This window comes from Mytilus trossulus, chromosome 1 (genome assembly GCF_036588685.1).
Source record: "Mytilus trossulus isolate FHL-02 chromosome 1, PNRI_Mtr1.1.1.hap1, whole genome shotgun sequence".
Taxonomy (NCBI): Eukaryota; Metazoa; Mollusca; class Bivalvia; order Mytilida; family Mytilidae; genus Mytilus; species Mytilus trossulus.
The window spans coordinates 26,056,155-26,080,961 of NC_086373.1; the positions used below are offsets into that span (position 1 = coordinate 26,056,155).

The following is a 24,807-nucleotide window of genomic DNA, read 5'->3' on the forward strand; positions in this document are numbered from 1 at the left end:
ATTTATTTTGTAAATATCTGAAATTAATCAAATCTGACGATTTCTCAGCTTTGTCTTAATTAATAAATAAAAAGCCACTTTGATTTTGCAAGATGTTTTATAAATACACATTCTCACTGTGTCTTTAAATTCTACGTCTGTAAAGTACTATAGAATTTTAAAAGATGGATAGACTTGGGCCCATTCGCGGGAAATTGAAATCACGAAACTCTCCATGTAAACGAAAATATCAGCCTTATACGAGGGTAATCTATATTGGCACCTTTGATAGATTTTAAATTGCAGGTTTAGGTTGCCTAGGTCACATAAGTTCTGTAATAATCTATGTTTAACACATATGCAATTTGTGATCTGACAGATAAGGTCATAACCTAAGTCATTACTTATAAGCTAAACAAAAACACATAAGAGACTACAGGTTCAGTAAAGTATTCTCCCCAGGCTGATAAAACAATACATTCCGGTAATGTAATCATAGGAATTCCAGGGATCTCCATGGCCTGTTTCACGATGGCTCCCCGCCATCGTTCAAATGTTTTGCACCTTCGTCCAATGACTCGCGCCATCGTTCAATTGTCTTCCGCCATCGTTCAAAACTATGAAAGTTTTTATATCCTGACGCCATTTTATTAGCAATTTTAATCAAATGCATGTAATTGCATAACCCTCAGGCTGTTTTCCATAACAATTCTAAAAAATAGCAAGAAAAAACATTGGGACCTTTGCGACAGCTATTGGTTATTCTCGACTAAGGGAAATGGAGGGGCATGAGGGCTTGGCCTATGAAGGGTTAAAATCGGCAATTATTGAAAATATATATACTTCTATATAGTATTTCTAATGAAAATTCCAATAAATATAATTCAAATAAGCAATGAATAAGCATGTTCACCTATACTTATGTGGATGGATCAAATACATTACATCGCGCTACACTGTACGGCGTAGATACGTTTTATGATGATGAAAGTTCCTCCATGGTTCAATGTTCATCCATGGAGATCCCTGAATTCATAGCTATAGGAAAATCCAAGTGCCCGCTCCCCCTTTTTCGTGGCAAAATTATTTTTTTTTATATAGGGAATCACTGCAGCAGTTAGAGGGTGACCCCTTAAGCCTTAGTAAAAGTTCTGGATCTGCCACTGAATTATGTGTGTTCTCTTTGTTTATAAGTGATATGAGATAAATATTGCATTATTAGCCATTACAACATTCCAAGATGATCATTAATGTATGTGTCTGTCCCAAGGCACTGGGAGCCTTTAATTCTGTGGTTGTCATTTATTTATATATTGCATATTGTTATTTTTTTATATAAATAAGGCCGCTAGTTTCTTGGTTTGAATTGTTTTACATTGTGATTTCTGTGCCTTTTATTGCTGACTATTTGGTATGGGCTTTGCTCATTGTTGAAGGCCTTTCGATGACCTAAAGTAGTTAATTTCTGTGTCATTTTGGTCTCTTGTGGACAGATGTCTCATTGGCAATCATACCACATCTTTTTTTATATGAGGGGTAAATTGCATCTATTGGCCTTATATTAAAGTACCAGAAGATAAGGGTATGAGGGTATGAATTTACTGTAAGTTGTCAAACAGTCATATTCGGGGTTTCTTTCTCATCAAATAGGTTAAAATTTTACTGTGAATGTGATATGGTAAAAAAAAATGCTGGTATTCATGAGAGGTATCAATAATTATCTTTTCTATTTGAGTAAAAATTGTCAAAATCATTCAAAAGAAAGTGTACACTTATCATGTATATCGTTTAAAATGTAGCATAGAATTTTTTGTATATTATTAATAATTTTAGGCACTAAGAAAAGAAGTGAACAGAGTATATGACCAGATTTATGCTATTGTGTATGGTCATTGTATTGGTGATGCTATTGGACTTCTTACAGAAAATTTAACTAAAGAAGAAGCTAAAAAGGTTTTATACTTTAACATCTTTTCCTTAACCATTTTAGATTATTGGTCTAAATATGGAACACATGTAGTGACACTGAAGCATTGTTTTTCAAATGATTAATCATTGTTAATGATCCCAAACCTTTCTATAATAGTATATACCCTTTACCATGTTTAATAATTTTATCAACATGATCAAAAGTCAAAACTGTTGGGCATTAGCATGGAAAATAAATTATGTTTTATTTTGTTTTATGATAATTTGGAAAAAAGACTATGTTTATTGTTTGTTAGCTATGTGTTGCTGTGAACAAAAAAGGAGAATTTTTTGTATAGGACAAGTAGACTAAAACAGCAAACCAACTAAACAAAAGTATCTCCAATGTAAGCATACTTTTTTTTAAATGCCATACAGAGGACCATATGATACAATAAGTCATGCTTTAAATTGCAGTTAGTCGAGTCACTGTCAAGAAGTAGGAATAAATTTCACATTATAGACAAATACACTTTTTATTTTATAAGATGTCAGCTATATTGTGCAACAAAAAATTCTGTCTTAATTTGATAAATAAGTAATTTTAGAGAAGGGGGATTTTTTCATTTACAATGTACTTGAAAAATATGCAGTAAGACAAATATTGGTCACAATGACACTAAATTACCTTCCTTATAATATGTTCTAAAATATTTAATTTCAGAAATATAAAGAAGTTCACAACAAGTTAGAATATGTCCACAAGAAAATATTACCAGATGTACACAGAAGGAAGTGGACTATTGGTGACTGGACAGAAGAATCGGACCATATGTTACTGATTTTGCAGTCTATTTTAAGTAAAAATGGAGAGGTATATAACACGGTTTATCATGTTCATTAACAAGGTTTTTTTTTATACATTCAGTGGCTAATTTGTCCTTGTCAGCCAAAAAAAATCTAAACTATTATGCATAATTCTTGTTTAATTATCACATAGATCACTAGATAGTGCCACATTAAATTGAAAGCATATTTAAATAATTGATAATCTACATAGGATCTTAAGCTTACTTTTACTATTCAAATTTTATGATTCCATAAAAAAAATCATAAAATATGGACAAAAATATTTTCTCTCATATACATTGTATCTATATATAAAAATTTGTCCAAATTATAAAAATACAAAATTTCAGTAATAAATGGAAGGGAATAACTCATTGAAGAGGGTGACACAGGAAATATTTTGGTAGAAATAGTGAGAAGATACCATGATTTCATCTGATGTGCTTGTGCAATTTTTATGATGGGAATTATGTAAGTCATTGTCAGTTGAGAAACCTGTAATTCATATATTTCTATATTCTTATTCATAGCGGGTGAACAGAAGATGTGATTTTTCTATTAATGCACCCAATTATATATGAATCTGAATGTTTTACTAGGTTGACCCATTAGATTTCTCAAGAAAATTGATGGAATGGAACGAGAAAGGATTTCCTGAACTGAATGATGTTTGTGGTCTAGGAACCTGTCCACAAGTTAAATCTGTGATATCACATCCACAGTTTTCTGAAGAACCAAAGAAGGTTTGTCAAAACGATAAATACTAAAAAATGTGTTTTGTTTCAGAAGAGTAGCATAGTAAACATGGTAAAAATATATGTGTTTTAGGAAAGGCCATATGAAAGAATGTGATTTACAATATCAAAATTATAAATTGACCCAGTTTTAGCGTTTCAAGGTTTTCCTTGAATACATCAACCTATGGTACAATATACACTTTTTAGTTAATGAATATTAGGGACTTAGGCCACTCTTATTAAAAACATTTTGGTTTGCCCAAACCCTACCCAAACATCGAAACAGTGGGTAGGTAGGAACGCATTTTCTTTTTTGGCAAAGCGAAGTTTAAGTATCAGATGTTTATTAGTCTTCATACCTATCTCAATAAAAAAATATTTTTTCACATCAGAACAATAAAAGATTTTGAGTAGGCAGCTATTTTCTGGGTAGGCAGGGTTAGGGCAAACACACCTAAATTTTTCTATGGCCTTATCAATTGTTTTTTTCAACATTAAAATGACCATTTTAAATTGAATAAAGGTATAAATTACCTACTTCAAGTTTAGAAATACTATTGGATTTATTGTCTTGTCTCTATAAAGTATCAAAGTTAAGAGTTTGGCATGCTGTGTGCTGCCACATCAGCACCTTGAACATTGTATTGATTTGTGTCAGTTGAAGGTGAACCTCTTGTGCCAAGTTGTCATGGTTGTGGTAAATCAATAATACTTGGTATGCAACTTTGTATTAGCATAGGCACATCACATTTTAACCCTTTCACCGATTGCTGCCCTGACAGAAGCTACTCTGAGACCCAGGCTACTATTACTCAAGTGGGAGATCTTCATAATAATTGTCAATAAAAACTTGTTTATAATTATTTGTGTATTTATTTCATTCAATAACACCATTTTCAGTTTTGTTCATGTTTTGACATTTTATTCTTCATAAAATATTCAAATTTTCAAATTTTCTGCATTTTCCAAGTGAAATTCTCAAAATTCGGCTTTTTCACCCCAGATCGATTTTTTTTTAACCCAAAACGGCAAAATTTTGAAAATTTTATGAGGCTGTACAAATTCCTCACACTGATCGATGTCCATTCCACGTGTTTTGTACATAAAACGACAGTTTGTGTCAAAAAGTTTACTAGTTTGGCTTCAATTCTTCCATATTCTTTCAAAAAAAATGTTCCCTCATTTCAAATTCTCGTAAATTCCGTAAATTTCCTCTGATTTTGACACGATTTTCAACAAGAGGAAGCGCCATGTTTACACTTTCATCCGGGGTTTTCACCAAAGAAAGATAACTCATGTTTGCACTGTTTAAGCGGGAAATATAAAAGAGGTATTCCGATCCCTGTAAAACGGGACTCATCGTCACCTGTCTGAAGCGTGAATCCCGGTAAAGCGGGACTCGTCGGCGAAAGGGTTAATGGCAATCATTTAGCCTGAGCAGCCTCCTTAGTCGTGGTCTATTGATTCTGAAACTTAGGATTAGTTTACATGTTTAAATCTTGTGATATTAAGTTAATATAAGCACTAATTATGCTGATGGTAAGTCATAGATATTTGGTATACATCCGGTCTTGAACAGCCTTATACCAAATTTTGATAATTCATTGTTAAGAAACGCATTCTTTTAAACATACATATCATAATAATATTTGTTTCTTTTTCAACTAAAGGCTGCTGAAATAGTATGGCGAGATTCCAGGAATAAGTCTGCCACAAATGCTGCTGTAGCTCGTACCTCTGTACTAGGATTTCATCATTATAATAACTTTGGTCAGGTTATCAAGCATACCCTAGATATATGTAACACAACACACTCAGATCCAAGGTAGGTATTTCTTTCGATTAATTTCATTTTGTTATTGCATCAATCTATGAAAAAAATACAGTTTTATGATTCTCAGTCACTACTGCGAAACTGTTTATCCTAAAATCAGACTTTGAATTATATATAAGTAACTGTTTGCTCTAAAGCATAAAAGAACCTCAAATATGACTCTTATAAAAATGACCCGTCAACATGATATATGGTATAATGTCCTCATCAATATATTTTAATGCCCCATTTATGGGAATTATGTTTCTGATCTGTACATTTGTTTGTCTGTCAGTCTGTCCACTTCAGGTTAAAGTTTATGCTTACAGTAGTTTTTGTAATGACATTGTATGAAAAATTTAAAGCTTTTAAGTTATAATACATATTTCAGGTGCCATGCTTCCTGTGTTGCAGTGACTACTGTAATGTCATTATTACTGCAGAGAAATGAACGTCACATAAAGAAAGATGGGAGCTACAATTTAACAGGAGTAACTGAGGAAGCTTTCAGATATGCCTCACCGCTTCTCCCATCATATGATCAGGTAAAAATACTAGACAGAGTAGTGAGTGGTGATGATTTTATTCAGGGTTGGCTGGATATACTGTATGTTGATCTGTGTTTCTATGATTTTATTACCTGAATGTAAGATAAGAAAGTTACAAAGGGTTTTAATTGGTGGCATTTGCTTTAATCAGTGGTCACACTGGCATCTGATAAAAATCTCAGTATTTTTCTATTCAGGAATTTAATAACATATGAAAACAATTCTTTATATATTTAATCTGTTTTGATTAGTATTTGCATGTACTACTTGTAATTGGACACCTGTTTGTAATTCTAGGTGAAAGAACTCAAAAAGTACATGTTTTGTGAGACATTAAAAGCCTTGGAGTTAGATGAGCAATGTAAGTCCAATTACACCTATAAAACTTTAGGAGCAGCAATGTGGGGACTCAGACAGAAAGATTTTAGACAGGCTATACAGGATATTGTTATGGAGGTATGTATCTGGGTAATTATATATTGATTGGAAGAGAATACTATACACCTAAACACATTAAATGTGGAAGAATTCATTATTTCTCCTTTCCAGCTGTTCCTCTCTTGACAATCTCATAAAATATGTAAATATTTGAAACGCTTTTATTGGCAAGCCTCACTTTTGAAATTTGAAAAGTTGAGGCGTCTAAGTTAGTCTTGAGGTGAGACAATAATATAGCACTAGATTCAGTGGTATAATCTATACATTTACAATTGAATACCTATTTTGAATGATACAATTGAATACATATTTTTGAAAATTTGAAAGCTAACAGTCCATATTTTTTTTTTAATATACTGTGAAAGTACTTTTATTCGTGGGGTACCAATTTTCGTGGTTTTCGTGGACGACTTCATCCACGAATTTAAGTGTCCAACGAAATAATAAAACCATTGTCCAAATCAAGACACGGACAGATCCCCATCGGAAGGTTTGAATACTGATATGATCTAGAGAATATATTGAATAACACCAAATCTGAGAATAATTTAATGGCAGTCACAGAACTACAACCGCATGCAGGATTATACCCATTTAATCTTTAATAACCTAAACTGCACAACTTTTGATCTTTAAATTCTCATAAAAAATATTTGATCGATAAAAGTCAGATTATCGGTATTGATACGCTAGTATGAAAAAGTGTTCATTTGATATCCTCATTGTTCTGGTACATATGGGAAATAATAATTTCATGCTGGGCTTGATTTTAATAAGAAATATTTGACAATTCAATTTACGTTTATGGCATTTGTTTATATTACTGTTTTCTTAAGGTGACATGTTTATGGCCTCATTAACACCTTTAATTTGGTGGTCCTTTAACCGTTGATCACTTTATCATGGGTTAATTAGTGTTATCACTACGATTTACACGGTCAATGTTTACTTTGCAATTGCCTTCAATCCAGACTATTTGTAACCTTCTTTCGTATAATTTTTTTTTCTCAAGACAAATAAAAATCCACGAATTTAAAACCCCACGAACATGTAAATATTGCTCAAACCACGAAAATTGATATCCACAAATTAAAGTACTTTCACAGTATAGCATTTAATAGATTTACAAAGCTCCAAATTAGCTCTTTTGCAACATGAGTCCTATATATTTACATGGTAAAATAACTAATAGCATTTTATGCTTTTGCACTATTTATATATTTGGATAATTTGTTAAAACTAAGTCTGTTTTTTTTTTTTACATTTTATGATTAATCTTCAGGGAGGGGATGCTGATGCAAATGCTGCAGTAGCTGGTGCTCTGTTAGGATGTAAACTAGGCATACAGGCCATTCCCAGGACATGGATAGATCAATTGGGTAACAGATTGTGGCTGGATAATTTGTTAGACAGGTAAGGAGGACATCTTATTGAATAGCAAATGTATCATTTAGTTATTTGACAAGTATTTGAATACTCTATTTTCACATGTGATTGTTTGATGCTTTTGAAGTTATTACTTCAAAAATCCATTTATTTCTTAAAATTACATGACATTACATGCTATTGTATTTTATTAGATATTGAAAAGAATTGTGAATCTTCGCTATCCTTCAGCATCATGATCTTAAACTCAGCAAACAGAGATGTATATGTCCTGAACATGCATGAAATATTTTTTCAAAAAAAGTCACATTAAACATGCAACAAGCAATCAGACAAAAATATTTAAAATAAGTTTCATGCATAGAATTGATGTTACTAAGTTATATTTATGAACCTTTTTTAGAACAAATTCATGCTATTTTTGCTATCAACCAATCCAGATGTCACTTTGATGCAGTGTTCTACCCAGACTTTTATTTAACATCCTGGTAAACCTGGAAATACGAAAAACCATCTTGTAACTAAAATCTATTGACTCACATGTACACCCATAATAATCTATATAAGAAAACCAATTCATATAGTATCACATTTAAGAAATATAGTATCACTTTACCATGTATTGTAAGAATCTTAATATTTGTGAATTATTTTGCAGGTATTTTGATATATTGGAAGGAAGACGTACAACAAAAGAGACAACATTATGACAGCTTATGATATTAGTATAACTCTTATTGAAACCAGGAAGTATTAAAACAAAGTATTATATAAGAAAAACAGTTATTTATAGATAAGTAAATTGAATGTTGTGAACAGTACAATGCCTTTACCATAAATGCTCATGCAGAAAATTCTTGTTATTTTTTTTTTATGTAAATGCAAATATTGCAACAGGTTGAAATTGCATTCATTTAAAATTTATTCTAGGATGTATATCTTTTCCCGTATGGAAATTGCATTAAACAGGCTATTATTTGAACTTGGAATTATTTTTAATTATGGAATTAACATAATTTCTTGTGTTGGAATTTTTTTATAAATTCCATGTTTATTTTGTATTACTGTAAATTCAGAAATTATTGCGAGGTTTTTATTATTGCGAATAATGCGACTGAGTTGTGAACGCAATAATTAAAACTCGCATTTTGTAATATTTTAACTGAATTAAGCATGACTTTTCTCAAAATCGTAAAAATTAAAATCGCATTCAAGTGTAAAATGACAAAATCGCAATAATAAATGCACACAATAATTTCTGAATTTACAGTATTATGTTTTGAGCGGAGCATAACACTTTCCCCACAGTGTACTTTGTATAGATAGTGTTGTGCACTGCACAATACATTCTATTGAAAGTGTGCTATCTTTTTTGTAATAGAAAGTGTTGTGTGCGGCACAAAACATTATGATACAGAATAATCATGGAATTCATTAAAAATTTCTAACACAAGAAATAATGCAAATTCCATAATTAAAAATAATTCCAAGTTCATATAATAGCCTGTTATTAATTAATCTCACATATTTGTTAATTTTGGAAAACACACAGTTATTTCTGCATATATTAAATCACAATTTTACATGAAGGTTTAGATATATCTACTATCAAGTATGTATGAATGTTAAAATATTTTCTGCTATCTGCTGATATATAAAAATTATATTAGCTAAAATTTATGTACTGGTCCCATGTATTATACACATGATTAACAAAAAACATTTAAAATTCTGTTCTCAATATGTGAAAGAGTTATAATCATGTAAATAGTTCTTAAAAGTTTTAGTTATTTTTTATTATTAAAAGTTTGGCAATTATAATCATGAATATTGTAGTTGATTAAGTGCAATATGTTCAAATTTTACCTGGTAATTTTTTTTGGTGATCTGCATTTGCATTTCATATTTGTGTCATTTGATGGTTACTGTGGATTCATTTATTTTTGTGTGAACCAATTTCTGTGGATCAAGAAAAACTTGCATGTTCATACCAATTTCTGTGGATCAAGAAAAACTTGCATGTTCATGGCTATATAAATTCATGGTTTTGTCAAAGTCTAAACACAAGCCTATATAGAATATGTCATGTGTTGAACACTTAGTTACATGGTTCACTTGTACTCATGAAATCTACGAAAAAATGGTCTCCATAGAATAATAATAAATATCCAGTTTTCTGCTTAATATTTGTAAATTTATGACACCAAAAAAATACTCTTCTGTGTGTCCCTCATACCAAAGTCAATGATTTTAATGATAAAGAAGCATACTTTCAAGTTTAATAGATGTACCAACTTTCAAAATTTGTAAGTTTGTTAGTTTGTTATAATAAACTTTTGAGATTGATCACTCTTTTTCATCGAACCTGCGACAGCATGGTTAAATATTCACTATGGGGTTAAAGATCTTGAAATTTCAATAACTTTCTTAAACTATCCTGGATTTCTACCCATTTTGAACTAAAGCTTGATTATGATGATAAGATAGTGTCGAGAAGTAAATTTTTTATAAAAAGTGTCCTGATTATCTGTATTTTACTGATAAATGGACTTAGTTGTTCTGCCAGTTAACATTACATTCATGCTTTGGTCCAAGTTTTTAAAATTAAATTATAATTAAAATCTTAAAATATCCTGGATTTCTACCAAATAGAATCTAGATGAAAATGATTATTATTTGTTTCTCAATTTTGTTGAGCCTGTGACTGGGTTCTACAGAACCCTTACATATTTGTTTTTCGTTTGATCTTAAGTTCAGATTTTTTTATGAAACTACTTTGATAACAGTTTTATGAAGCACAGTGAAGCTACTTTTGTACATTCCCAGTAAATATTGTATTGTAATGACTAATCTGTGATATAATGAGTATATTTTTGTTAATTATTATATATACATGTGTATTCTTATATATCTTAATCTTTTTTAAGCATCAAACACAGGGTTTCAAATTTTGGCAGTCTGATGCCAAAAATATATTTTTTTAATAATCAATGTATGCATGTTAAGATTTTGTATATGACTTTTATAATATGTTCATGTTAGATTAGGTAAGGTCATTCAAAATTACATATATGAATTGTTACAACTTCATTTAAAAAAAAACTTTGTAACAATAATTGATGGTTTGTACATATACAGCCATACTAAGTATCTTGTTTTATGTGATATTCATGATTAAGTGTTTGAAAAAAATCATGATAGGAACTTTATTATTGAATTTGATTAATGTGATATTAATGTTTGCTTGTAAAAAACAGAGCTATGATAATTTTAATCATCTTTTTCTTATTAAATATTTAACCTGCATTAAACATGTGTTATTGTAAAGTATATTGAATTATAGAATTACATACTTTGATGATGGTGGTGGTTTATCTAAAATCAGTTTATTTGTGAAGATCTAAAAGCAATTATATGTGCCAGATTTAGCATGAAAGTTAATTCCCCTAATATGGATTATCTACCCTTTTATATGTCTTAATTTTTTTCTTCTAATCCTCATAATTAATATTCCTTCAACTTTTAAACTAAAGCTCCATCATATTAATTGTGATTAGAGATCTCATGATGTCGATGTTCCCTCCATTAAATTTAACAGTCTATTATTTGAACTTTGAATTATTTTGAATTATGGAATTTACTTGATTTCTTGTTATTGAATTTTTTTAATAATTCCATGATTATTCTGTACTGAAATATTCTGTGCTGTGCACAACACTTTCTATTACAAAGAAAATAGTATATTTTCAGTAGAATGTACTGTGCTGGCCACAACACTTTCTAACCAAAATACATTGTATGGAAAGTGTTATTAACCGCTCAACAGATCATGATACAAAATAAACATGGAATTTATTAAAAATTAACATAAGAAGTTATGCAAATTCCATAATTAAAAATAATTCCAAGTTCAAATAATAGCCTGTTATTATTGAATTCAAAGTACTTCATTTTGATTTAGCCATGGTTTCATAATAATTGATAATTATACTAAGTTCATTCCTCTGCAAAAAAATCGAATCATTTTGACAGAACCAAATTTTGAAAAGAATTCTTGTCTATTAAACAGCAATTTCTTGAACATAAAATCCAAATAGATTGAATTGAAATATGTGTAATCAACTATAGCTGTTTACCAATGCAAGATGTGTTATGTCTTAAGATTGATTTCTAAGCAGTTTTAATAACTTGTTGAAATGAAACACTTATTCACATGTTTTGTAAACTCTGGTGCTATTAAACAGCTCTTTATGAAAACTAGATAAAATTTACTGTAATAATCCTTTCTTGTAAATGATTTTTTTTTCCTTTTAACACTTGAATATGATTGACTTGACCTTCAAGTGAAAGGAAAGAAACATATTTTTTAGACCATTTTTACAGTATTGGTGCTGTTTTTGACATTCTAAAATATATAGATATTTTTTTGAATTGAATTGAATATTTTAGAATGCATTTTATTGTTAAATATAAAGCAATATGATTTACTCAATGTGTTATAAATCTTGGTTCTGAATTTATATGGTGCTTTTATATTTAGGATATTAGATTTTCCTTTTTTAATATGTTTTGTTGAAAAGAGTAGTTAGACATTAATTTAACAATGGATTTTCACAAAAGGTTATTGTTTTTCAATACAATTTACTTTTATTAGAAAGTGCAGTATTTTAAACAAAATAATAACACTTCTAACTCATTTTAACTAGAATGGTATGGACCAAAATTATCACAAAAAAAAAGATGTTGAAGACTTTGTTAGGACACATCTATAATTGCATATTTTTTTTCAAACAATATAATTTTGCTTTTACATACTGTCACTGTTTGTATTTAACATGCTTCTCATGCTTATGATTACTCTTTTTACATTTACACTAAAGGAATAAAGGACTATTTATACGGCTTTCTTTTTGTTGTCTATGCTACTTGGCCAAGTTCTAGCACCATTACTTATTCATTTTGGTTTCAGGCTTCATATTTCATTCTAGCCTAGTTTTTCATGGAACATTTTGTTGCCTTTTATGTCAATGTCTTTTATGTGCGGTGCAGACTTATTTTTTCAGGACCTCGAGAATGACCTCATACCACATATACTTATTTCTTACAAACACACATTAATACCTGTATACATAAAACCACAAACAATTCATTTAAGCAAGCCCATACATAAATTTTCCAGGATCATGACTTATGCTCTTGGGAGCCTCTTGTTTATGTTTTGGTCTCCTTGTTGGCTGATCTTCTTCAATTCTGACGACTGTGAAGCTCAAATTGCTTTATGAATTGAGAGCTGGCATTGAAAAGACACTACCTGGCAGGTACTGTGCAATCAATTCTTAGTGTTAACAACCTAGAAGACTTTCTAGAATATTCATATATACATTTAAAAACTTTCCGAAGGATTGGTGTAGACATTGAAAAATATGCCTGAGCATTTTTTGTAGATTTACAAGAGGACAACAGTAGAAAATTCCAGAACTATTCTTAATAGAGGTCACCTATTGTTAGTTCTACCCAATTAGGTTGAGGGTTTCTATTAGAGGACCTCCGATAATAAGTGACCTACAGTCATGTACTTAGTTACCTTAGTGACAGGATGCATACAGAAGAGTTCTATACAAATTATTACAAGGAGGTGACTCTGACCATCCTTATGCTTAACAATTTTTATTGTCAGATAAATGCATCTATAGGATCAAAATCCCACAAAAATAAGTTCAATACAGTGGAGTGTATTACAGATGTAATTTTAAAAATAAAACTTGACAAATCTTACAAGGCATTGCAATAAAAGGCCAACAATCGCTCAGATGCTTTGCTTTACCATATGATTATATATCAATTTGCATCTGAAATCTGAATTTTGTAGAAAAATGTTAAATAGAATTCAGTGAAAAGATCAGAGGCGGATTAAGGGGTCCCCCCTTTTTTGGAGTTGCTTATATAGGGAATGACTGGAACAGGCCCCCTCTTAGGCAGTCAGTGTGCCCCCACTTATGTAAATTTCTAGATCTGCCACACAGGCACTTGTCTCAAAAAAAAAATTCCTATATAGGAAAAAAAAATTTGAGACAAGTGCCTGTGATCTGCCAGTGAAGATTGCCAAATTTTTATAATAATAATATCAGAGAAAATTTTCTTGGAATGTGATGGATTATGCAAGGAAGCTTTTGAACCAAGAGTGCCATATGGTGAAGTTGAAATCATCCATCTGACTCTGTAAATTTTACTGATGACATCATGAGTTGGTTGACCGTTATGGAATAACCATTTAAAGATGATATCTGAAATGTTCTGTATGTCGTAACTACAATCCCCTTCCCTTTTCATGAATGTGACCTACCAGTTAGACTATTTACTATATGTTTGCAATAACATGAGCAACATGATGGGTGCCACATGTGGAGCAGGATCTGCTTACCCTTCTGGAGCACCTGAAACCAACCCCAGTTTTTGATGGGGTTCATGTTGCTTGATAGTTTTAGTTTTCTATGCTCTGTCTTGTGTGCTTTTATTTGTCTGTTTCTCTTTTATTTTTTGCCATGGCGTTAGTTTATTTTTGATCTATGAGTTTGACTATACCTCTTGTATTTTTCGCCTCTCTTGTATGTACGCTGACACAAATTATAAGTTAACATTTTAAAGTTTATTTATAGGAAAATGTAAAATTCAATTTCGAAGCAGGTTTTATTAGCAAAGAGTGAAAGATATCTACATTTACTGATAGTTTATGTCATTTACAGTGCTGAAATTATCCGGATTTTGTTCATGTTCATTCCAATATTGTTTTAATTTTCGACGGCTGTTTTAACTTCCGGAATTTGCCGGTGCACTGTCCTCCACGAAAGTTTTCACATGTTTACATTATGGGGGCATCAAACAGCACCAGAAGAGTGGTTATAGAAGATTCAAGTGGTAGCGGCGTTGCAGTTACGGTACGAATGAGTACTAAAATGATATGGCATTATTTGAGGCATCGGACATGCTTGACCTTATGATCGTTACGTGAATGTCATCTTGCAAAGTCATGAAACACTTTTATTTCAAATTGAAACTTCTGACATTTCTTTTTTTATTCACAGTTTGTTTTGCTCATAAGTCATGTCGGAAAATTTTATGAGATTTAAAGAGATATCGTGACGATATTTAGACCCCATTTGAGATGTTATCATGGTTATAGCCAAAATCTACACTACACAGTTAAAAAAAAAAGTTTAAAATTATTTTATTTACTTTTAATATTAGCTAAATATTGAATATGCAGTTGCTTAATTTGTAAAGCCACTTTTATGAAAACAGATAAGTTACTAAAAAGAATTTAAAATCATGGCTGTTTTATAATAAATCTCCACAGTTATGTGTACATACATGACATATCGTCTTGGTACCTGTTTTGACGCGGACCAGAAATGACGCACCAATTTAGTTTTGGGTTTTATATTTCTAAACAAAAGCTGTGACGTCATCGATAATTACTATTCATAACATGATGGTGAAGGTCATATGTCTACAACATAGATGCCTCAAACTCTGTCCAGAAATGTTATTATTGCTTGAATTAGTAAAGATAATGCAATTTCCGCCATTTTATTAAGGTAAAAAACAGTCGACCCTTCCCAGAATGATTATCAGTCCTAAATCCACTTTGGCCGGCAAAAGTATGTAAGCACATGCTGCCCCAGTTTGTGTTTTTCAAATCATATGACTGTCATGTGACATAGTTTTACATTTAAGCGGGAATCACTGTAGAACAAATGATCGTCGCTTATATAATTTTCTATTGTTTATCGATTTTTTTCATTCATTGTACGAAGTATACATTGATAAATGTTTTAATGTCAATGTTGTTTTATGAATGCAATTACTTCTTATTTTCAAGTATATGGAATATATATGTCACTTTGATCAATTTTGAACAATTTTATATAAAATTTGAAATAAAATATAGGTTACAATTAAATTAATGAAAAAAAATGTGTTGCTATCAACATGATCATAAAAGTGACTGTAAATGTCAACATTTGTTATTAAAATTAAATTTGTTGAATAGTGTTAACTTTAAATTATCCGGATTGAAGCAATTTTTCGAACACCAGGTACACTGCAAGTGGTTTTTACTGGTTTGTTTATAGTGCGTCATTACTGGTACCCATCATAAGTTGACAGTCCGTTTGTAATGTTAGCAAACATGATTTTTATTGCTTTTACTGTTTCAAAAATCAACTGTTTAATGATTGAAATACATTAACAAGTGATCAATCTTTCATTCTATTCCGTGTTTCTTTTTCTTTTAAATGGTAGATTAAATGCAGAGACAAACACAACGTTAGGTGCGTCATTACTGGTTCCTCGGGGATATATTACTACTAATGAATACATTTCAATACGCTTTATTGATATTTGGAAATATGTTTAGCCATGATTCTGTTCTGCTTGAACTTTTGATGTATCTTTTCCATTGTGGAGTCAGACATTTTCTATTGTGACAGCAAGATTTAACAAGAACATTTATGACGTCCCGTAATGACAGACAAATAGTGATAGGATGTGTGAGAATACAAATATAAATTGCTATGAAGTCGACTTTTACAAATAGTTGAATTTTTAAGGTGTTAGAATACTACAGTAACTTATTTTTGGACACATCATTCTGACTCTTAAAGTCATATAAAACAAGTGAGTGGTGAAAAATAATGTATATCCAATTCTTGAACCAATGTGGTATACTATATCATAAACTTGGGCCTCTGTGCATGAATTTCTCATTTTTCACGCAAATATATCGTTTAATAGTCAATTTTTTTCTCTCTGTCTGTTATGATTTAACAATATGGCTGATCATTAAATGCCGTGTTTTGAACCTGAAGTTTACCAATTGTCACCTTGCAGTAAACAAATAAACGAAATGCATGGGTTATGAGCACGTGTTCAACATGTACAATCAGATAATTGTTTATTTTAATGACAGATCCATGCATATTGCGCTCACAGGATTTTTACGAAGAGGGTTACGCTCAGGTCACTATATGTCGGTGAATTGCTTCCTAGAATAAGCAATTAAAAATAAGTAAACTTCTTCTAAATGAGGACAAATTAAAGAATTTTCCCTAAAAAAAGTATATATGTACAGAAGTTGTATAATAAAAACTATCCATTTAGTTATAAAAAACATATGCATGATTTTTTTTAATTTGAGGTTTTTTATGACTTTAAAGCTGACCAGTCAGCTTCTGTATAAAAATGGAGATGTGGTATGATTGCCAATGAGAGAACTCTCCACAACTTTCACAAGCATACAATGTAAGAGACCAAATGACACAAAAATTTAGAACTAAAGGTCTCTGTACGGCCTTTAACGAGCAAAGCCTATTCTGCATAGTCAGCTATACAAGCCATGAAATGACAAATATAAAACAATTCTAACAAGAAAACTAACTGCCAAATTTATGTAAAAAAAAACCAGACAACCACCATGACCAGTGAATTACAGGCTCCTGACTTGGGACAGGCACATACATACATACAGAAAGTGGCAGGGTTATATACCGTAGAACATGTTAGCAGGACCCAACCCTCCCCTAACCTTGGACAGTGGTGTAACAGCAAAACATAAGAACAAACTATATAAATCAGTTGAAAAAGGCTTAACTCACCAGATGGATACAAAAAGAAATACATCTAACAAAAACATAGGAGTGGCCATGGCCTATCCATTTTTGCTTCAATGCTGTAAAGCAGCAACTACTAATGTTAGTGTCTTTTGTTTTTCCACAGCTACAGGATTAGCTCATGACCGCAGACAGTCACAAAAAGGCTCACACACAAAGACCCATGGGGTTAAATAAACCCACAATTATTGACATGATTGATAAACCACATTAAGCTAACAACCAAGATGAGAAACATTAAAAATATAAATATTATTTTTGCTCACATAAGATAAAGAAGATATTGTATTATATTGACAATGAAACATCTCTCCACCGAGACCAAATGATGCAGAGCTAGCAACTACATGTACATGTAATATTGTGAAATCACTACAATTTGAGTATTTTAAACGCTGACAAAATGCCAGACAATATAAAAAAGAAGATGTGGTATGATTGCCAATGAGAAAATTCTCCACAAAAGTGACCAAATGGCACAAAAATTAACAACTTCAGCAATAAGCAAAGCCCATACCACTTAGCTATAAAAAGGACTGGAAATGACAAATTTTGTAAAGCAATTCAAATCAGGAAAACTGTTTTTTATTTGTACAACCTAAATTTATATTTTAGGTATCACAGTCTGTTGTTAGACGACTTAAAGGGGAAACAGAATCTGAACCAAAGACAGATCATTCTGGTAATTTATTTTCAAAATAGTTGTGTTGTTTTCTTACAGATTTTTAAGCTTATTTAGTGAGTAACTAGTTAGTGAATTGTTTAAGTTGACCAAGATTCTTAGTGTACCTTTTCTTATATTTTAGTTTTCATGAGAAAATGGGCTAATTTTAACAGATTATATAAAAAAAGAATCACAATCATTCAATGTTATTGAATTTTTTGCACAGATCTTTGAAATATTTTTTTAAAACATCTTGGATCTGGTAACATGTTCTTACAGAATGGTGAGCTGATTAATTACAGGTTCTTTTTTTTTTGTCATTCAGATTTCAATTTATTCTGTTATGACTTATGACATTGTATGATCAGATCAGCTACCACTTTTTCTATCTTTTAATTTATTTTTTAATTGAATACATCTTACTTCCAAAAATTCAGTTCAATTAATCTTAAAGTTGCTAATGTGTCAAATTCTGCAGCAAGTGTGAACAGCTAGAATTTGTAAGTGCCAATTGAAAAAAAAACAGTTATATATGAGGAAGAACAGCAGGCAAGTCCTGTTTTTGTACAAATGATCATATATCAATTGAATTGGTTGGAAAACATACTTGCAATTCTGCAAAATGAAGATTTAAGTAAATGTAAGGAACAAAAAATATCAGACATGACACTTGATTAGGACAAGGAAAAATGTGATAATGTTTGATAAAATTTACAGGAAATAGAAAGCTGGTATGTATACTCATAAGTCATAACTATATATTTATAAAAGATTTTTTTGTAATTATGGAAGATTTTTATTTGGTGTTGTGTTTTTCAGAATCAAGAAGGGAACAATTTAGTGATGCCATAACAGTAAGTTACCTTTTATAACATGTACATGATGTATAAGTTTAAACATATTTTAATGTTCATAATTTCTTTACCATTGTACCTGTCATTGGCTTTAAACTTGTTATATTAATGACCACACATTACATTTATCTGAAATGAAAATAAGACTTAATAAATTTTGTGTATCCCAATCTTTTTTTTTATATATCGATATCAGAAAAGCTGAAACGTTGAAAGTCAAAGGTATGGTATACATGTATAACTTCTTGGATATATGTGGACTTTATGATAAAATTGTCCTATAAAGCCAAAATCTATCTCAGATCAAATTTGTGGAAAGTGAATTTAAGAATATGAACTGAAACTTAAAACTAAAATTTCTGATTACTTTGGACTCGAATGAATTTAATGGATGATTTACTGGTTAAAAATATGGTTTGATTCAAAACATTGCACTTTGATATTAAGGGAAATTTGGTATGAAAAAAAATAATTTGAAAATGTTCATGGAGTTGTGATTATTGACATGAAATAAGGTTCAGAATATCAGGAACAGATGTTTTTACATTTGATATGAAAGTAAAAATGATGTGAACATCATGGTGACAGCAATACAAATAAAAGCATTTATCATAAAATAGTCAACATTGTCTTCAACAACAGTTTGTTGTCTATTAATGGGACGACACTTGACTCTATCTTTATTGTTTTAATGCATACATGTATATTATATATACATGCATATTTATTTTAACAGGAAACAAGAATCCCTAGTAGGGAACCATCACAAGACTACAAGAAATTAGAGAGTTATTATCAAAGCAAACTTGCAGAATTAGAAAAAAAGGTAATTTAAATTCATATCTTTTTGTTTGTTCATACGCTGGTCTGTCTGTCTGTCCTATTCAGGTTTAAGTTTTTGGTTAAATTTTTGGTCAAGGTAGTTCTTGTAGTTTTTGATGCAGTTGAGATCAAACTAACTCGAAATTAGTACACATGTTCCCTTTGATATGATCTTTTTAATTTTCATGCTGAATTAGAGATTTGACCCCAATTTCACTGACAACTGAAATTGGAAAATGATAGTGGGAGTGGGGCATCAGTGTACTATGGACACAGTCTGGTTTTTACAAAATTTCATATTATTGAGTACTGTAGTATCCAGTAATAATAGTTCAATAACAAAAAACAAATCCAAGAAGACCAAAAATAAGAAAACAAAAACAGAACTGACAAACCTTGCCAAAAAATTTCACACCTGTGAACAAAAAAAAGAGAAAGAATGGATAGAAGAGGAATATGAACATTATTCCTGTTCATATTAATGTAGTAGATACAAAATTTGATGCATGTAGGGATGCCTAGAAGAAAAATCTACAATAGGGACTCTCAAGAGCCTGAAGTTTTGAACGAGTCATATTTTCCCTCACAGATGTTTATTTATCTTCATTGAATATTGCAATATGCATGTAAGGTCACTATTATAGTAATGGCAATTCATTTCTATATACATATAGACAGTTAGACAACAATTTTCTAAAGATAAGGTTGCTCTAGGATGGGGGAAAATATGACAGTATTATTTCATATGATGCCAAAAAATAATTTATATCATGATACATGTATTCAAAAAATGTAATCAATATTTTCAAAAATCTGACAAAAATCCAAAACATGACAAGCCAGCTTCCTTTAATAATTCTATATTTTTTCTACAGAATGCATCACTATTAAAACAAACTACAGCACAGTTTGCAGAAGCAGTACAGGAAGTAGAAAAAAAATTCTTGTAAGTATCAAATTAAACCTGCCTTCAAAAAAAATTAATCTAACATTTATTACGTTTAAAGAAATTTTGAAATGATTGTCACTAAATAGATTAAATGAACAAAATTAAAATGACATTCAATAGATTATATCTTATATTAAAGTCTGAAGAAATTTTGAAATGGATGCCACAAATCAAAATGAACAAATAAGGAGTAAAAAGTCAAATAACAAAAAATACCAAACCCTAAGGAAAATTCAAAATGCAAAAGTCCCTTATCAATTGGTAAAATCAATAGCTCAAACACATCAAACAAATGAAAAACAACTGTCATATTCCTGATTTAGTACAGATATTTTCTTATAACCTACAAATGAAAATATGAAAGAGAAAAGACCATATAGTACCTGCCAACTTTATAAAATCTCCATAGGTAATTTTCAGCATAAGTACTAAAGTTATATGTGAAAATTGAACATACAATTAACAGATTACATTTATAATTAGATTTACAATATAATTACATTACATGCACATTACTTTAGGAAAACAACAGGGCCTCAAGTATGTCCAGACTTACAGACAAAAGTTTACCAGTGCTATCAAGCTAACCCTGACCAAACGTTAGAATGTTCTTCGGTTGTTAGAGCCTTTGTAGATTGTGTAGAAAGAGCTAGACAAGTAAGTTAACTAAAGCAAGTACCGGTACAATATATTTTTTTCTGGATAAGACTTTTATCACAGAAAATCTATAACTGATGAATATTTGACTGATATTACAGTTTAAGGTTTATACTTGGACTTTCTACAGTTCCCTTTCTTTTTTTAACCGAATTTTTGGGACAAAAATGTCGGTTATTGATTTAGGGATGTGCGGCGGGGGGCGGGGCGGGGGATGGGCGGGCGGGCGGCTATCAAATGTTGTCTGTGCATTAACTCATAAATCGTTCAACCAAAGCTTTTAAATTTTTAATATGTTGTTACTGACAACTAAATGAAGGTCAAGTTCAATAACAGCGATTTTGACTTTTACCGTTCAGGAGTTATGGTTCTTGAAAGATGGAAAAATGGAGTTTCCAGTCATGTCCGTGCATTAACTCATGAACTGTTCAACCAAAGCTTTTAAAATTTTAATATGTTGTTACTGACAACTAAATGAAGGTCAAGTTCAATAATGGCGATTTTGACTTTTACCATTCAGGAGTTATGGTTCTTGAAAGATTGAAAAATGGAGTTTCCAGTCGTGACCGTGCATTTATGCATTAACTGTTCTACCAAATCTTCCCAAATTTTAATATGTTGTTACTGATGACAAATTGAAGGTCAAGTTAAATAATGACGATTTTGACTTTTACAGTTCAGGAGTTATGGTTCTTGAAAGATTGAAAAATGGTGTTTCCAGTCGTGTCCGTGCATTTTCTCATGAACCATTCAAACAAAGCTTTTGAAATTTTTATATGTTGTTACTGATGACAAAATAGAGGTCAAGTTCAATAATGATGATTTTGACTTTTACTGTTCAGGAGTTATGGTTCTTGAAAGATGGAAAAATGGAGTTTGCAGTCATGTCCGTGCATTAACTCATGAACTGTTCAACCAAAGCTTTTAAAATTTAAAAAAATTGCAATTCTTTTATTGGTTTTATCATATTGAAGCTTCAATATGATAAAACCAACAAAAGAATTGCAATTTATCTTAAACCCTTTTAAACCTCTTTTAAAGCTAATTGTTGAAGGGGCACAAAAAGTAGGACTTGTCATACATTCTTCTTTCAACAAGGAATTGACTGTTGTCCTTGTTCTAATTGATAAATGTTAAAAACGCCTACTGATTTGTTTTCAATTACCAAGGTCAGCTATATATGGTGAAGGTCTGTCTGATAGGATTTACTTTACCTTGGACTGTCATGGATACTGTAAATCCAGAAATTATTGCATGCATTTATTATTGCGATTTTGTCATTTTAGACTAAATGCGATTTTAAATTTTATGACTTTGAGAAAAATCCTGTTTATTTCATATAAAATATTTCAAAATACAAGTTTAGATTATTTCATTTACAACTCTGTCATTTTTTTGGCATTAATAAAAACCCTGCAATAATTTCTGAATTAACAGTATTTAAAAATGATAACTTTTTGTGATACTTGTAGTAAAACTTTAAACATAAAATCAAGGGTCAGTCAATTTATTTTATCAGGATAAAATACTACAAATTTACATAGAAATAGTTGTGTTAATTCTATTTTTTCATGATAGCTTCTTTTTGCATGTTTAATTTTTACTATGATAAATTAGAAGCAGTTATTTCCCCTGAACACCAACACTTAGATATTAATGACAGAACTGTTTTCTTTTTAATGTCAGACTAAATTAATTACGATGTGTTGAAAATTATTACAACAATCATTGAGTTGCACTTTAAAATTTAATAATTTATCTTTTTTCTATTTCAGAATGCACTTTTACGGAAAGGATGACCTAAATCTTAGATAGATGACTAATAAGACTTTAAATACATTTTAGAAGTTATAGAAGTGGAAATAATCGTTTAATGACTGATGTAAAATCTTGTTTGATATATTAATTATCATGACGTTTGAAGATTGTGCCTGTTTTGTAATATGTGAACAATTATTAAATAATTGATTATTTGTTATTTTTTATTGTTTTGTTGCAATAGATATTGGTATCATTACTTCAATTGATGTTGTAAATTTCCATCTGTCTCCATAATTATTTAATTTTATAAATTATCGTGTCTGTGCATGACCCAAGAAAACCCACATATGGTCAAATTGATTTTGACGTATACAGGCTGTATTGCACGATATCTAAGACTGATTGATTGTTGGTTGATTATCATTCAACCTGAACCACATGAGATTTCAGGCATACTCGGGAAAATAATATTTATCATGTAACAATGCTTTAGCGTGTCCAAGTCAGGAGCCTGTAATTCAGTACTTGATGTCTGTTGCTGTGTAGCATATTTGTTTTCTGTTTATTATTTTGTACATAAAAAAGGTTTAGTTTTCTCTTTTGCATTGTTGTACAATGTCATTTGGGGCCTTTACAGCTGACTCCCCAGTATGGATTTTGCTAATTTTTTAAGGCTGTACGATCACCTATAGTTGTTAATTTTTGTGTCATTTGGTCCCTTGTAGATAGTTGGCAATCCTACCAGTGTGTGTGACACATCTTCTTTATATTATATATCTGTAATTTAAGATAGTTTACTGATAATCAACATATAACATTAATTTCCACTCATCCATAATCTAGGGTCTGTTTTTAACCTGCAATGATGAGAATTTTTGCTTCATTTTTCTTTTACTTTGAGATGAAGAACAGCAATTAAAGCTCTGTTTATTTGCTTTTGGTTTTTGTGTGGCCTTTAGGGAGCTGAAAAACTAAGATTTTTTTCACTTAGACTGGTGGCGTCAACATGTATGATTGTGAGAATTAGTATGTACTAACTGGTCTAATATAAGTTTTGTAATGTTTTTTGTGGTTTATGTTAAATTTTTTGTTTTCTTGTTTCTCCTAATGGTATCTAGATTTTGTATTGATATTCCCAAATATGTTTACTACATTGAACTAAAACAAAAAAAAATGAAATTGAAAACTACTGATGCATTTTAAATACACAATATAATAATTTTATGATTAATTTATACCATAATATTTATACATGTCAATTGAAATAACAAGCTTGTTCTTTAAAGCTGTGGGTCAGTTGAACTATGAAAATGTGATCCTGTTAAAAATGTCCTCATCTCCAATAATGATTAGACATTTGATGTTTATAAGTTAAAAGTAAGATTTTAATCTGGAAATGGGGACTGTCAACACAACAACCCGACCAAAGAGCAGTAAACACCCCAAGGCCAACAACAGGTCTTCAAAACAGCGAGAAAATCCTGCATCTGTTCTCCAGCTGGCCCCTTAACAATAATGTATTCTTGTTCAGCAAAATCAATGCCACACAAGACTCCTAATCACACAAATGAACATATATTTTTTTTTAAATTCACCAAACTTCCAAGCTAACTTACATTGAAATTCACAAAATGCAAAATGGAATTATTATATTTTTTGTGAAGTTTTCATGTAAATAATTGAAATTGATTAAATGTCTTGTTCCATCTTTCAACTGTGTTCACCAAATTTGTATGCAGATACCTCGTGATGAGTCTTGATCAGCCAAATCAAT

The 24,807-nt window shown here is 30.6% G+C and overlaps 2 protein-coding genes across 3 annotated transcripts; both read left to right on the plus strand.

The window, feature by feature from the left end:
• Positions 1-112: 112 nt before the first annotated feature.
• On the plus strand, positions 113-9,649 carry LOC134720397 (ADP-ribosylarginine hydrolase Tri1-like). 2 transcript variants are annotated; one of them, XM_063582833.1, is made up of 9 exons: positions 113-245; positions 1,813-1,932; positions 2,612-2,761; positions 3,336-3,479; positions 5,144-5,298; positions 5,678-5,831; positions 6,132-6,290; positions 7,555-7,685; positions 8,317-9,649. In XM_063582833.1, the coding sequence occupies exons 1-9, from the start codon at positions 165-167 to the stop codon at positions 8,366-8,368; spliced, it is 1,146 nt and encodes a 381-aa protein (XP_063438903.1). In that variant the 5' UTR covers positions 113-164; the 3' UTR covers positions 8,369-9,649. The 2 variants fall into 2 exon arrangements, with proteins under 2 accessions (XP_063438903.1, XP_063438904.1); XM_063582834.1 differs by lacking the exon at positions 1,813-1,932 and having other exon boundaries at positions 150-245.
• A 4,785-nt stretch (positions 9,650-14,434) lies between these two features.
• On the plus strand, positions 14,435-23,245 carry LOC134720423 (MICOS complex subunit MIC19-like). The gene is made up of 7 exons (XM_063582835.1): positions 14,435-14,593; positions 17,942-18,008; positions 18,810-18,844; positions 19,581-19,670; positions 20,542-20,612; positions 21,137-21,272; positions 23,048-23,245. Exons 1-7 carry the CDS (start codon positions 14,525-14,527, stop codon positions 23,069-23,071), a joined length of 492 nt encoding a protein of 163 aa, XP_063438905.1. The 5' UTR covers positions 14,435-14,524; the 3' UTR covers positions 23,072-23,245.
• Positions 23,246-24,807: the final 1,562 nt, after the last annotated feature.

What these genes read in the sequence shown, in the direction of transcription:
- LOC134720423 (XM_063582835.1), top strand. Translation starts at nt 14,525, where the DNA reads ATGGGGGCATCAAACAGCACCAGAAGAGTGGTTATAGAAGATTCAAGT. An exon ending in GTAGCGGCGTTGCAGTTACG is followed by an intron (nt 14,594 to 17,941) that starts GTACGAATGAGT and finishes TTTATATTTTAG; the next exon opens with GTATCACAGTCTGTTGTTAG. An exon ending in ACCAAAGACAGATCATTCTG is followed by an intron (nt 18,009 to 18,809) that starts GTAATTTATTTT and finishes TGTGTTTTTCAG; the next exon opens with AATCAAGAAGGGAACAATTT.
- LOC134720397 (XM_063582833.1), top strand. Translation starts at nt 165, where the DNA reads ATGGATAGACTTGGGCCCATTCGCGGGAAATTGAAATCACGAAACTCT. An exon ending in AATATCAGCCTTATACGAGG is followed by an intron (nt 246 to 1,812) that starts GTAATCTATATT and finishes TAATAATTTTAG; the next exon opens with GCACTAAGAAAAGAAGTGAA. An exon ending in CTAAAGAAGAAGCTAAAAAG is followed by an intron (nt 1,933 to 2,611) that starts GTTTTATACTTT and finishes ATTTAATTTCAG; the next exon opens with AAATATAAAGAAGTTCACAA.